The sequence below is a fragment of the Dendrobates tinctorius genome, unplaced genomic scaffold, assembly GCF_039654945.1.
Source record: "Dendrobates tinctorius isolate UK_male_01 unplaced genomic scaffold, ASM3965494v1 ptg000046l, whole genome shotgun sequence".
NCBI lineage: Eukaryota > Metazoa > Chordata > Amphibia > Anura > Dendrobatidae > Dendrobates > Dendrobates tinctorius.
This window is the reverse complement of record NW_027361714.1, coordinates 78,072,021-78,087,901: the sequence shown is the minus strand read 5'-3', so window position 1 is coordinate 78,087,901 and position 15,881 is coordinate 78,072,021. Positions and strand designations below refer to the sequence as shown.

Genomic DNA, 15,881 nt, shown 5'->3' with positions numbered 1-15,881 from the left:
ACAATATAGCAACCAAATAATACCACACACAAGGGACAAATACAGCCACACTGTTACCAGACCACACGTTACCACCACATTGTGACCAAATACTACAATTCTGATCATTAAAGAAATAAACAAAAATAACAACACTAAGTGTCGTGATACTCAGGAGATATATATATGTTTATAGTGTACAGGTAATATAGTGATTACCAGTGACATTATACACAGGAGCTATTACATAGTGTCAGTGTACAGGTAATACAGTGATCTTCAGTGACGACATACACAGAAGCTCTGTATATAGTGTCAGTGTACAAATAATAGTGTGATCACCGGTGACATTATACACAGGAGCTCTGTATATAGTATACAGTGTATAGTGTAAGTGAACAGGGAATTGTTATGAATGGGTCACCGAGGAGGATAGCAGGACCAGGCTAAGCCACCAGAAAACCAGAGAGGTTGGTAACTAAGCGGATTGCAGACCCCTGATCCTATCCACACAACTAGCAGTAGCCGTGGAGCGTACCTACGATGCCCTAGATGCCTCGGCACAGCCGGAGAGCTAACTTAGCCTAAAGCAAGAAAGGTGAAATCTAAACTGCCCTGGAGCAGACCCCAAAGGAATAGATAGCCCCCAAACATATATTGTGGGTAAGACAAGATGAAAACACAAACACAGGCAGAAAAATAGACTGAGCAAATGATGGGGCCCAAACTGACTAGACAGGACAGGAAAGGAAATACTGTCTGCAATCACGCAAACAACCCTGAAAAATCCAACACGTCTGATGCACAAAAAAAACTGAAGTCACACAACTTCGCCCCCAATGTATCAGCACTCTGGTGTATAGTGAAAGCCAACCAAAAAGAGACCAATCTAACGGGACAGAGCAAACTGACACAAGCAGTAACTTATGGGCAGTGATCCAGCACAGCCCCAGCAGGGGCAAGCTGATCCGCACAAAGCAGAGATAGACAAAACCAGATCAAATGCAAAAAGATTAGCAAATGAACCACTTAGCTGAACCATGCAGGAACAGAGCAGGAGACATCAGACCTCAGAAGGCACAGGAAGAAAATTACCAGCAGGGATTGAAGGAAGTCAGCTGTCTTAAATACTCCAGTCAGAAACCCCAGATCTCCAATCGTCATCATCATTATCAGGTGGCAAGCCTCTGTCAATCTGACCAGCTCCACTACCTCCAGTAACCACCAGAGGGAGCCCAGAAAGAGAATTCACAACAGGGAATACACTGACTCACCTGTGACATCTCTAGTTGAAGTTCTTCATCTTTGCTTTTTCTTTTTTTATACACAGGAGCTGTGTATATAGTGCATAAAGTACAGGTAATGCAGTGATTACCAGTGACATTATACACAGGAGCTCTGTATATAGTGTATAATGTACAGGTAATGTAGTGATCACCAGTGACATTATACACAGGAGCTCTGTATATAGTGTATAATGTACAGGTAATGTAGTGATCACCAGTGACATTATACACAGGAGCTCTATTTATAGTACAAAGTAATTCACATAATCTATTATGGTTGATGCCACATAAATAAGAAGTGATAGAAAACAGTGTGTTGATAAAGGTGTATCTTTATTGAATTACAATAATATAAAAGACGAGTTAAAAAGACAGGGCAAAAAAGGAGCCTCCAAAATGGTGGGTAAAGAAGCAGCAGCAGAGGATGATAATATACACAGTTCCATCGACGTATTACCATTTCCTTCAACGGGTCCAGGAAGCGGTAATATGTGAAACGGCAGTCTTCCACCCCTGCACTCCCCCGCATTCCTCCCCAGCCTGCATTCCTAGGTCAAATGCCTGCACCATAAAAGGTGAAATAAAGTACTTTTGAGATCTTCTTTACCATGGTGAGTGCCGCAAGTTTTTTCTTCTCATTTATAAAAGTCATGTTCTTCCAATGCTGAGCACCACAAATCAGTTGTGAATGCTGTAGGTATTCAATTAAATAGAGGACCATTCATCTGAGATAAATCCGCTCTTGTGCATTTCATTTTTTTTTCTGCTAGGATCAATAGATATGGATTTGCATATATTAAAATGGACCCATGACTTGCAAAGAAAAATGTTTTAAATACCTTGTAAAATTCCCTGAGCTATGTTGATTCTACAAATTATTTTCTGTTTTGTGCTGTCATTCCTTTGCAGAGATATTCACATTTGTTGCTTTTGGAGTGCAGTATGTGAAATCTATGATTGCACACCAACTGGCCATTTCTTCAAAGTCTTCTCTATGATGTGCATTTTCACCCCTTTTTCCCAGATGCTGCCAATTACTGCTCAGCATCTGATCTAACAGTCCCAGACACTGGGAAGCTGTGATTGCTAGCATCTGGGAGAAAGGGGTGAAAGCACACACTCCAGAGAAGACTGAAGAATTGCCCAGTTGTTCTGCAAGTAGGGATTTAAAATAATGCCCTACAGATAACACAAATGTGAATATCTCTCCAATGTGGTGACATCGTGCAACATGGAAATGAGCATCAGAATCAGGGAAGCGCAGGGATTTTTACATGATATTTCAGTCAGTCTTATTTGTACAAACGATAGGTCCTCTTGAAATTAGAAATTAATGAAAGGCTATAGAAACACTGAAATTTTAATTATTCTAGATGAAATGCAGCTTAGTATAATGAAATATACTCCAAACATTTTTAATACAATTTTTCATTTAAGATTATATCTTTTTAGTTTAATAGTAAGACTCCAATAAACTATTTCTGCCAACATATTAAGTTGGCAGGGAATCTAGATAAGCCATATCGTCTAGCGAGGAAATAGACTACTAGGCAGATGAAGATGGTATGTCAGAAGGCTGACATAAATCAGACTCCAACTAAGAAAACATGTAGAAGAGAAAATGACAAGATGTCGTAACAGATTTCGATTGATGATTAGAATGTAACTTCTATTTGGTAAACTACCATAAATACACCAATCTGTTTATGCAATTGCCAGTACGGTAGTGTGTCCCAAGGTATTAACAATATTATAACATTGAAAAAATGGCAGACAGACTTATAATAGCTAAATTTTATTTACCGTGTATTGAAAATAAAATCATACGTACAATAAGAGACCATGGGTTTATCAGATACATGCAAATCCAAATGGCTGGGTGACTAGGATTATAAATCTAATGGCATACGGTGTGTGCTAAAATAATGAAAATATACAAATTTAAAGGCTAAGTATCCATACTGAGTAAGCAATTACATACCGGTATGTAAACACAAGTCTGTAATGGAAGCACAATTGATAGCCAAGATGGTAGACATCAGTGTTATAAATACAACCAATGTAAAAAAGATGGATACCTCAAAAGCATTATGTAACCATGATTAAATACTTTTTATACATACACCCTCCCAAGGAACTGCACCCAAGATGCGTTTCGCTGAAACTTCATCTGGGATCACGTCCAGAAATAGCCGTCTATACTACTATACTTCTGATAGGTTACAGAGGCATGGAACATATATAATGATTTTTTTTTTCAGTCTGATCTGTAAATATGAAGTACATAAATATATATTTTTACATTTTAACAATACTGCATTTCTGTTTTTATTCACACAGTGGACCAAGCAGATCCATATGCGCATGTGGCTGCTTATCACTTTGACCAAATGCTTCAGAGATTTGGATCGCCTATTATAATTCTGAACCTAGTGAAGGTAAAAGAAAACATAAGTAATTGTGTTCGATTGTAATTAATTTGAATCATAGCTAAAAGGATTGTCCGGAATTTTTAAAAACTGACTAAAAGTTAGAAGTGTCAGAATATTAAAATAGCCAATTACTTATTCCATCTACAGTCAAACTAGTGCTGCCCCTCTGGTGGTCCCTCCATGCAGTACAGCAATGATGTCATGTTCATCATTCACGTAATCTCTGTAAACAATTATTTTTTCACTTGTGGTACGCTTCGACACTGATCTAGTGACTTTTCACTTTGCAGTTGAACACCCTAATTTTTAGTTTATTGCTGTCCACTTCTGGCTGGCCACGGCCTCCAGGGTACTCACGATTGTCATAGCCTTTTTGCATGTCAGTGGAAGAGTGTCATAGTCATTACTTATCTGGACAACATATTCATCAATGCTCCCTCTCACTTCTAGAATCTGGAATTCGTGCAGATAACATGGACATTCTGTTTCGTTTGTCCTGGAGCATCAAGAGGCCCGTCTCAATGCTTCCTCTTACTAAGGATGCTATTTGATTCTGCGCAACAAAAAGAATTCCTCCTGGTAGACAAAACAGAGTCTGGATACTGATGTGCCATATGAGAATACTGGGAAAGATGTTTTCTTATATCAAAACCCCCTTCTTTGCTCAGTTCCATACCTGGCTCCTCCAGTTCATTCTTTTCTCCCTCTCTCCCTGGATCGCCTTATCATTCTGTCCTGCCAGGTCTGACGTTCTATCCTCTGCTGGATCTCTTTTCCTCTGATTTGACAGGGCCGGTCCTCCCTCCACCATTCACTGGCAAGTAATGACTAAGGACATCTGCCTCTTTGATTGGGATGCATTTTTTTCCATTTTTCCATTTCACTGTTCAGGGATGCTGGAATTTTCTGCCCATCAACATCCTGGAGCACAAAGTCTTTTGGTTGTCTTTTCTCAATGTCAGGATAAACTCACAAGTCTCCAAATCCACATTCAGACTGACAGTGCCACAATAGTGGCATACTGTACAACAACCATTACTGCAGAACGCACAGCCAATTAGCCATATCAGATGTCTATAGATCCTCTCTTGAGTGAAGCTCTAGTTTTCAGTGATATGAGAAGTTAACATAACAGATATTTGGGCAGCCGACTTAATCTCATCCACAAGCAACTGTCTACAGGAAAGTGGTCTCTTCACTTAGATGTTTTTCTCCACATTTGCTAACACTGGTGCAAACTAGACATTGATAGCATCCAGGATAAATTTCTAGGATCCCTTGATTTGTATCCAGGACCTCGTGTCCACTAATGATTGCCTCTGACACACTGGAAATCCTGTGGTTGCACTTTGTTCTTCTTTACGTTTTTCATCTTGTTCCACTGCTTTCCACACTTCGCAATGAAATTAAGGCAGAAGGTATTCCAGTGAATCTCATGGCTTCCGACTAAACCACAAGGTCCTGGTATGTAGAGGTGATCAAGCTTGTTGCAGACGTCCCCTTGTGTCTCTCAGATCGCCCAGACCTACTTTACCAGGGTCCCCTTTTTCTCCCAAATGTCCAGTTGCTAAGTATAACACTATGCCAGCTGTCGTGGCCACCATCTTCAAAGCCTCCAGACTCTCATATCAAGTAATCCAAATCATTACCAAAGCACAGACGCTCTCCTCATCTTGTATATACTATTGCTCCTGGATGGCATTTTTTTTCACTGGGGTGAATCACTCCCATGTCCTTATCTCCATTCTCTTTTCTCCTTTATACAGTCTGGTCTAGAGGTAGGCTTGGTACTAAGTTCCCTGAAAAGATATGTTTCTGCAGTGTCCATTAAGTTCTAGAAATAACTGGTCTCTGAATCTCAGGTGAAGACCTTCTTCCATGGCGTTGCCCATTCGGTTCCTCCCTAACAATCACTCGTTCTTTCTCGTTGTCCATAAGACCAAGGTGGTTTTGCGACCAGTTCCTTATTTTATTCCCATGGTGCTCTCCACCTTAAACCTCATCAAGAAGATAGTTTTGCTTTTTTTTTTACCTTTCTACTGCTCATCCTATAGAGAAATCCCTTAACAAGTAATGCATGTACAGAGCCATAGGTCTCTACTAGAGATAGGCGAGCCCAAACAGAAATGTTCAGCGTTCTTACCCGGCAGTGACTTGTTCAGCCCTGAACGCCAAATACTGACTTTCTGCTGAAGTCTGGTGCAGTGTACTGGTAAGTCCGTGGTGGCACGGGAGAGCGATTTTTTTTCTTTTCTTACTAGTTCGGGTAACCGTATTTTCAATGGGATTCGGGTTCTGGTGAAAGTTCAGGTACTGTTTTGGTACCCAAACCAAACTTTCTAAAAAGTTTGGGTATGGTGCCAAAACCCGAGCTTCCACCGGTCTGTCCATCCCTAGTTTCTATTTGTCCTTCACAAATTTGTTTTAACCCTTTCCGGACACCGCCAATTTCAATTTTTGTGTTTTAATTTTTTTCCTTCCATTTTCCAAAAGCTATAACAATTTTTTATTTTTCCATAAGTGTATCCATATGAGTGTATGTTTTGTTTTTGTGAGCCGAATTGTAGTTTTGAAGTAGAGCTTTCTCTTTACCATATTTTGTACTGAATGGCGGTGTTGTGTGTAGCAGTGAAAGAATGCAATTCCATTTTCGTTTTCACAGCATTTACTATACGTTAAAAGTGACAGAGTAACTTTATTCTGCAGGTTCAATCATTTTTCATGATCTGAACTTAGTTAGTTTATGTTTTTCGGCTTAAAAAAAATTGACAACTTTTCTGCAGATTTGTTTGGACTGGTTTTTTTTACAGGACCAGTTGTAGTTTTTATTGGTACCATTTTGCGTTGGTGTAATGATTTGACTTCTTTTTATTCTATTTTTTTTGAGTGGCTGAAAACTGCAATGAAAATTAAAATCTTTGTTAAAATTCAGACTTTAACGGAATGTAGTTATAGCAAATATGTTTTCTCTTTCCCCCATGACGGCACCACAGAGAGAGGGGATCCACCCCACGGGGACAGGAAACCTACAGACAAAAAGGCGGTAACTCTCTCCCGCATGAGTTGGTTTCCTGTCCCCATAGAGAACCTATGGACTCACCAGTCGTCGTTGGATACCGGGGCCGACCAGTCTGGAGAGCGTCAGCGGTGGTTCCCTGTCCCGGCTGTGGTGGTGACCCGAGGCGCCACTGCTGCAAGGTCAGCGGACCTCCAGGTTGTGCGGAGAGGGGTGAGGCGGCAGAAGTATTGCCGGGGCGCCAGCGGCAACTGCGGCAGTCACCACAACAGCATCAACGCCGGAAGAAGGATCCCAAGGACCAGCCGCAGCAACACAGCAGCAGCAGCTGCTCAGAGTCCCGTCGCAGCAAGGAGTCCAGTGGAGCAGTGGCCCCAAAAGACAAGGCTTCAGCAGACCCGGTGGTCCCTTCAGATCCAGTATCCTTCTTCGGCTTGGTGGGTAAGTGGACTACGTGAATGTACAGACTGTAACTAGGGTCCCTCTCTTTTAGGGAAAGAAATGCATGCCGAAGGCCAACCATAAGATTTGCCCACTCTGTAAAGAAGAGCTTCCCACAGGGTGGGGGAAAAGGCTCTGCCAAGCGTGCATTGACCACATGATTTGTAAAGAATCTCCAAGGTTCGCCTCCGATCTGAGGGACCTAATCAAACACCAGGTAGAAAACACTGTTAAATCCCTTCAGAGAGGAAGCAAAAAGCATAGGAAAGCTAAGACCAGAGACCCCGAGTCAGACCTGAGCGACAGGGAGAGCGAACCTTCATCATCAAACTTGGAAAGTTCAGTATCTGACTCATCGTCCTCTGAAGAAGGGGGTCGCAGCTGTTTCCCCATGGAAGAAACAGATAACTTAGTAAAAGCAATTAGAACGACTATGGGGCTGGTAGACACCAGGCCCAAAAGAACTATCCAAGACGCCATGTTCAGCAGGTTGGAGCAAAAGAAGAGAAGGTCATTCCCTATGAACGAGAAAATACAAGCACTAATAAAGAAAGAATGGAAAAGGCCGGAAAAAAGGGCCTCCTGACTCCAAAAAGGAAATATCCCTTTGAAGACCCAAGCTGCTCTTATTGGGAAAAAGCGCCAAAAGTGGATGTAGCTATATTGAAAGTATCAAAAAAATTCGCCCTGCCGTTTGAGGACATGGGAACATTAACCCCTTCATGAACAAGCCTATTTTGACCTTAATGACCAGGCCATTTTTTGCAATTCTGACCAGTGTCCCTTTATGAGGTAATAACTCTGGAACGCTTCAACGCATCCTAGCGATTCTGAGATAGTGGAAAATTTAGGTCGATAATTTTTACGTTTATTTGTGAAAAAAACCGGAAATTTGGCGAAAATGTTGCAAATTTCGCAATTTTCAAATTTTGAATTTTTATTCTGTTAAACCAGAGAGTTATGTGACACAAAATAGTTAATAAATAACATTTCCCACATGTCTACTTTTTTGTAAGCAATTTTTTTTTGTTAGGAAGTTATAAGGGTTAAAAGTTGACCAGCGATTTCTCATTTTTACAACAAAATTTGCAAAACCATTTTTTTTAGGAACCACCTCACATTTGAAGTCACTTTGAGGGGTCTATATGGCAGAAAATTCCCAAAAGTGACACCATTCTAAAAACTGCACCCTTCAAGCTACTCAAAACTACATTCAAGAAGATTATTAACCCTTCAGGTGCTTCACAGGGACTAAAGCAATGTGGAAGGAAAAAATGGACATTTTAATTTTTCCAACAAAATTTTTTTTTTAGCATCAATTTTTTCATTTTCACATGGGCAACAGGATAAAATGGATCCTAAAATTTGTTGGGCAATTTCTCCTGAGTACACTGATACCTCATATGTGGTCATAAATCACTGTTTGTGCGCACGGCAGGGCGCGGAAGGGAAGGAGCATCATTTGACTTTTTGAATGGAAAATTAGCTCCAATCGTTAGCGGTTACCATGTAGCATTTGGAGAGCCCCTGTGAGCCTAAACATTGGAGCTCCCCCACAAGTGACCCCATTTTGGAAACTAGACCCCCCCAAGGAACTTATCTAGATGCATAGTTAGCACTTTGAACCCTCAGGTGCTTCACAAATTAATCCGTAAAAAAGTACTTTTTTTTCCAAAAAAATTTCTTTCAGTCTCAATTTCTTCATTTTAACATGGGTAACAGGATAAAATGGATCCTAAAATTTGTTGGGCAATTTCTCCTGAGTACACCGATACCTCATATGTGGTCATAAACCACTGTTTGGGCGCACGGCAGGGCCCAGAAGGGAAGGAGCGCCATTTGACTTTTGAATGGAACATTAGCTCCAATCGTTAGCGGACACCATGTCGTGTTTGGAGAGCCCCTGTGTGCCTAAACAATGGAGTACCCCCACAAGTGACCTTATTTTGGAAACTAGACCACACAAGGAACTGTGGTTAGCACTTTGAACCCCCAAGAGCTTCACAGTAGTTTATAACGCTGAGCCGTGAAAAGAAAAAGTAATTTTTTTCCTCAAAAAATGATTTTTTTAGCCCGCAATTTTTTATTTTCACAAGGGTAACAGGAAAAATTGGACCCTAAAAATTCTTGTCCAGTTTGTCCTGAATACGCTGGTACCCCATATGTGGGGAGGAATCACTGTATGGGCACACGTCGGGGCTTGTAAGGGAAGTAGTGACGTTTTGAAATGTCAAATTCATGGAATGGTCTGCGGGTGTCATGTTACGTTTGCAGAGCCCCTGATATGTCTAAACAGTAGAAACCTCCCAAAAGTGACCCCCATTTTGGAAACTATACCCCCAAGGATCTTATCTAGATGTGTGGTGAGCACTTTGAACCCCCAAGTGCTTCACAGAAGTTTATAACGTAGAGCCGTAAAAATAAAAAATCATATTTTTTTTTCAAAAAAATGACCTTTTTGCCCCATTTTTTTTATTTTACCAAGGGTAGCAAGAGGAAATGGACCCCAAAAGTTGTTGATCAGTGTGTCCTTAGTATGCTGATACCCCATATGTGGGGGTAAACCTCTGTTTGGGTGCACGGTAGAGCTCGGAAGGGAAAGAGCACCGTTTGCCTTTTTCAACGCAGAATTGGCTGGAATTGAGATCGGAGACCATGTCGCGTTTGGAGAGCCCCTGATGTGCCTGAATAGTGGAAATCTCCCACAAGTGACACCATTTTGGAAACTAGACCCCCTAAGAAACTTATATAGATGTGTGGTGAGCACTTTGAACCCCAAAGTGCTTCACAGAAGTTTATAACACAGAGCCGTGAAAATAAAAAAATCATTTTTTTCCTCAAAAAATGATTTTTTAGCCCGCAATTTTTTATTTTTACAAAAGTAACAGGAGAAATTGGACCCCAAAAGTTGTCCAGTTTGTCCTGAGTACGCTGGTACCCCATATGTGGGTGTAAACCTCTGTTTGGGTACACGGTAGAGCTCGAAAGGGAAAGAGCGCAGTTTGACTTTTTCAACGCAGAATTGGCTGGAGTTAAGATCGGACACAATGTTGCGTTTGCAGAGCCCCTGATGTGCCTAAACAGTGGAAACCCCCCACAAGTGACACCATTTTGGAAACTAGACCCTCTAAGGAACTTATCTAGATATGTGGTGAGCTCTTTGAACCACCAAGTGCTTCACAGAAGTTTATAACGCAGAGCCGTGAAAATAAAAAATCATTTTTTTTCCACAAATATTCTTTAGCCCCCAATTTTTTATTTTCCCAAGGGTATCAGGAGAAATTAGACCCCCAAAGTTGTTGTGCAATTTTTTCTGAGTACACTGATACCCCAGGGGGAGGGGACAGACAAAATCCAAACTCTACTCTATTCCCTGTGAAGGCGAATTCCTGTTCGGCTCCACGTTGGACGACATCCAGTCCAATTTCCCCTTCAAACGTTTTCGGAGCAGGAAATTGATCCAGAGAAAACCACCTAGAAACCCCCAGGATAAGTGGGAGGACAGGAGAAGAAAAGGGAAAGGGTTCATGTTCGGGAAACCAGTGGACAAGAAACAACCTCAATGAAGGTTTCTCTCGTAGGGATGAGGAAGATTAGGCCACTTCATCCCAGCCTGGGAAAAAATATCAAACAGTTCCTGGATCCTAAACATGGTAAAAACAGGCCTCAAATTAACCTTCCACACCTCACCCAAACCCTCTTTTGTAGTGACCCCGCAAAGACAGTCGGCGGAAGAGCAAGAAGCAGTCCAACAAGAAATTCAGAACCTGGTGGAGAAATCAGTGCTACAAGAGGTCCCCCGCCAGGAAAAAGGAGAAGGCTTCTATTCCCCTATCTTCCTGAGGAGGAAGATAGGGGAAGCCAGACGGGACATTCAGGACGATAATAAACCTGAAAAGATTAAACAAGTGCCTGATACATCCATCCATTCAAAATGGAAACAATAAAATCCACAGTAAAAATGCTGCTTCCAGCCTGCTTTATGACAGTACTTGACTTAAAAGACGCGTACTATCACGTCCCCATACACTCGGACTACCGCCAGTATCTCAGGATAGCAGTCACCATAAAAGGAGAAATAAGGCACTACCAGTTAAAGGCTCTCCCATTCGGGCTGGCCATTGCTCCGAGAGTCTTCACAAAAATCATAGTGGAAGTCATGGCACATTTAAGGGAGCAGGATGTACTTATAGTTCCATACCTAGATGTCTTTCTAGATATGTCATCCTCTGAAGAAGTAGTGCTGTATACTTCGAAACGCGTTGGGAATTAAATGGTTAATCCATCAATACAACTCTGATGTGGTAATTTGTCAAGCAGCGCACAAAAGTCCATAAATTTATTCCTTTTAAAACTGATGTTTTGGCGGTCACGGAGTGGACCTTTGGACGTGCAGCAAGCTGACCTTTGATCTTACGTGCCTTAATCTCTCCTGCAAAGGGTGAGTATAATTGCCTGATTTTCTCTCGAGGTTTTACCCGGATAAGACCCTATTGCGCTCTCTTTTCCTACAGTTTATATCTAGACGACTTTCTAGTGATAGGCAACTCCCCTTCTCACTGCAGGGATCAGCTGAACAGGACTATAGAAACACTAACCAACCTAGGCTGGCTGCTAAATCTGCCAAAATCCCGGACGACCCCGAGCCAAGTACAAGAGTACCTGGGCATCACCATAGACTCGCTCAGACAAGAGTGTCGCCTCCCAGAAGGGAAAATGATACACATGAAGGAGATAGCGACTGTCGCGAGAACTCATACAGCGACAACACTTAGGAAAGCCATGTCCCTGCTCGGCTCAATGACAGCCTGCATCTCGGCTGTACGGTGGGCCCATGCCCATACAAGGGATCTAAAGTGGGAGATACTAGCTGCAGAGGTTTCTCTTCACGGAGATTTAGAAGGGCGGTTAGACATTACACCCGAAACAGCCCACTCACTGCAGTGGTGGTCAGAACCATCCAACCTAGCCCGGGGAGTCCCTTGGGTATTGTCGATATCTCAAGTCCTTACCACAGATGCAAGCCCCAGGGGGTGGAGGGCCCACTTGGACAACCAGGTAGCACAATGGGTTTGGACGAGGGAACGAGCTCTTAGCGGTAAAACTTGCCCTCCTGTATTTTCTGAACTCCCTCAAGTCCCACCACGTAAGGGTATTTTCGGACAACCGCACAGTAGTAGCCTACTTGGACCATCAGGGGGGACAAGATCCCATGCCCTAAGGGAAGTGATAAAATCAATTTTCCAGTGGGCAGAGGGAAATCTAGGCTCACTGATGGCACAACACATAAAAGGAACAGACAACGTGATGGCAGACTTCCTAAGTCGCACACAGCTAAGACAGGGGGAGTGGGAGTTAAACCAGGTAATTTTTACTCAGATCACAACACTATGGGGAAAACCCAGCATAGATCTATTTGCCAACAGAACAAACCGAAAGGTGGAAACCTTCTGCTCCATAGACCCCTCCGTGAACCTGGTAGCCCTGGACGCCCTTATGATTCCCTGGCACTTCCCCCTTGCCTATGTGTTCCCACCGATGGCCTTAATTCCATCAGTTCTGAGGAAGATTCGGGAGGACAAGGCAAGGGTAATATTAATAGCCCCCTTCTGGCCGAGAAGGATGTGGTTCTCGTGGTTGTGGAGAATGTCCATCTCCGACCCTTGGGTCCTCCCGGATATTCCGAACTTGCTCTCACAGCGCCCAGGACTGCACCCCCAGGTTGAGAACCTACATATGACAGCCTGGAATTTGAAAGGGCGCTGTTGACCAACAGGGGCTTCTCCAAAGATTTAGTGTCCACTCTCCTACGGTGTAGGAAACCAGTAACCACCAGACTGTACGGGAGGATCTGGAGGAAGTTCCTCTCAGTATCAAACACTAGCGCAGGGGGGGTGGTAGCTCTATCAAAGATCTTAGAGTTCCTGCAGAAGGGCTTAGAGCAAGGCTTAGCTACCAGCACATTGAAAGTTCAGGTGGCCCTTTACAACTATGACTTGGCAGGGAACCGTTGGGTGGCCAGGTTCATCAAAGCAGCCGGTAGATCCAGGCCAATACCTTCCCTAAATACTCCTCCCTGGGACCTAAACTTGGTACTCTCTGCCCTTTCCAAGCCTCCCTTTGAACCAGTACAAGAGGCCCCTCTAAAACTGATATCGCTCAAGACCTCCCTCTTGGTAGCCCTGACATCGGCCCGCAGAATCGGTGATATCCAAGCCCTGTCAGCCTTCCCTCCGTTTACTCAGATCCTAGAGGATAGGGTGGTACTTAGGACAGACCCAGCCTACCTGCCGAAGGTAGCATCCCAATTCCACAGAACCCAGGAAATCTCCCTCCCTTCATTTTGCCCCAATCCCAAAAACGGGAGAAGAGGTATATTAGATGTTAGGAGATGCCTAATTGAATACATAGCAGCCACCAGGGAGTGTAGAATCATAGAATCATAGAATCGTAGAGTTGGAAGGGACCTCCTGGGCCATCTGGTCCAACCCCCTGCTCAAAGCAGGATTCGCTAAATCATCCCAGTCAGATGTCTGTCCAGCCTCTGTTTGAAGACTTCCATTGAAGGAGAACTCACCACTTCTCGTGGCAGCCTGTTCCACTCATTGATTACTCTAACTGTCAAAAAGTTTTTCCTAATATCTAATCTGTGTCTCCTCCCATTCAGTTTCATCCCATTGCTTCTAGTCTTTCCTTGTGCAAATGAGAATAAAGTTGATCCTTCTACAATGTGACAGCCCTTTAGATATTTGTAGACAGCTATTAAGTCTCCTCTCAGTCTTCTCTTTTGCAAACTAAACATTCCCAAATCCTGCAACCTTTCCTCATAAGACAGGGTTTGCAGACCGGTCACCATTCTGGTCGCTCTTTTCTGAACTTGCTCCAGTTTGTTGATGTCTTTTTTAAAAAGTGGTGCCCAAAACTGGACACAATATTCCAGATGAGGTCTGACCAAAGAGGAGTAGAGGGAAATAATGACTTCACGTGATCTAGACTGTATGCTTCTGTTAATACATCCTAGAATTGCATTTGCCTTTTTTGCTGCTGCATCACACTGTTGACTCATATTCAGTCTGTGATCTATTAGTATACCCAAGTCTTTTTCACATGTGCTGTCACTTAGCCCTATTCCGCCCATTCTATATATGCTTTTTTCATTTTTATTGCCCAGATGTAGTACTTCCATTTCTCCCTGTTAAAAACCATTCTGTTAGTTGCTGCCCACTTCTCCAGTTTATTTAAATCTTTTTGAATCCTCTCTCTCTCTTCTCTAGTATTAGCTATCCCTTCTAGCTTTGTGTCATCAGCAAATTTAATCAGTTTACCCTCAATTCCTTCATCTAAATCGTTGATAAAGATGTTGAACAATACAGGGCCCAGGACAGAGCCCTGTTGTACCCCACTTGAGACATTCTTCCAACTGGATGTGCAGCCATTTACGACCACTCTTTGGGTCCGATCACTAAGCCAGTTATGAATCCACCTAACAGTTGCCTTGTCCATTCCATACTTAGTCATTTTTTCAATAAGGATTGTATGAGAGACTTTGTCAAATGCTTTGCTGAAGTCAAGATATACTATATCTACAGCATTTCCTTGATCCACCCAATCAGTGATACCGTCATAGAAGGAAATTAAGTTAGTCTGACATGACTTATTAGTTACAAACCCATGCTGACTCTGTTTGATCACTTCATTCTTATCCAGGTATTGACATACATGTTGTTTAATAATTTGTTCAAAGATCTTTCCTGGTATAGAAGTCAGACTCACCGGCCTATAGTTGCCTGGGTCCACCTTCTTCCCCTTTTTGAAGATAGGAACAACATTTGCTCTTCTCCAGTCTTCTGGCACTTCTCCTGTTCTCCAAGAATTTTCAAAGAATATGGAGAGGGGTTCAAAAATTTCTTCTGCTATCTCCTTCAGTACTCTGGGGTGTAATTCATCTGGACCTGGAGACTTGAATTCATTTAGGTTAGCTAAGTGTTTCCTCACTATCTTTCTGTTTATAGATATCCTGGATTCTTCTATTCCCTTAATAGGACAGTGAATAACAGTTGATGTTACATTTCCTTTCTGAGAGAAAACAGATGCAAAATAGGAATTTAAAAGTTCGGCCTTCTCAACATCCTGTCTTACCATTTCATCATTTTCATCCTGTAAAAATCCTATAGCATCTTTGACTTTTCTTTTACTTTTGACATATCCCCAAAATCCTTTATTATTGCTTTTGACATCTCTTGCAAGCCTCAATTCATTTTCAGCTTTAGATAATCTGATTTGTGCCCTGCAGTTTCTGCAGACAGCATTATATTCTTCTTTAGATATGCCTCCCTCTTCCCATTTTATAAACATTTTTTTCTTCCTTTTTAGCATGTGCTTAAGTTCTGTGTTCATTCATCCTGGTTTCCTTAAATGCTTCCTATTCTTCCCTCTTTTCGGAATTGTTAACTGTGCTTTGAGAATTTCATTTTTCAAGATTTCCCATCCTTCCTGGACATTTTTGTCTTTAAGGATATCCAGCCATTGGATCCCTCCAATTATCTTTCTGAATCCCTTAAAATCTGCCTTTCTGAAATCTAACCTTGACGTCTGAGTCTTCACAGGTCTTCCGCCTCTAGTTATCCAAAATTCTAAAATAGCATGGTCGCTACCTCCTAGGGTTCCAGCCACTTTTACCTCCTCAACCATTTCCTCCCTGTTTATAAGGATTAGATCCAAGGTAGC

The 15,881-nt window shown here is 42.3% G+C and overlaps 1 protein-coding gene across 2 annotated transcripts in view; it reads left to right on the top strand.

The window, feature by feature from the left end:
* FIG4 (FIG4 phosphoinositide 5-phosphatase) overlaps window positions 1-15,881 on the top strand; it is a 744,221-nt gene that overhangs the window by 270,959 nt on the left and 457,381 nt on the right. For both annotated transcript variants that reach the window (XM_073576032.1, XM_073576033.1), the window contains exon 11: window positions 3,606-3,703. In XM_073576032.1, coding sequence (XP_073432133.1) covers window positions 3,606-3,703 — 98 coding nt within the window. The remainder of the gene's footprint in view (window positions 1-3,605; window positions 3,704-15,881) is intronic.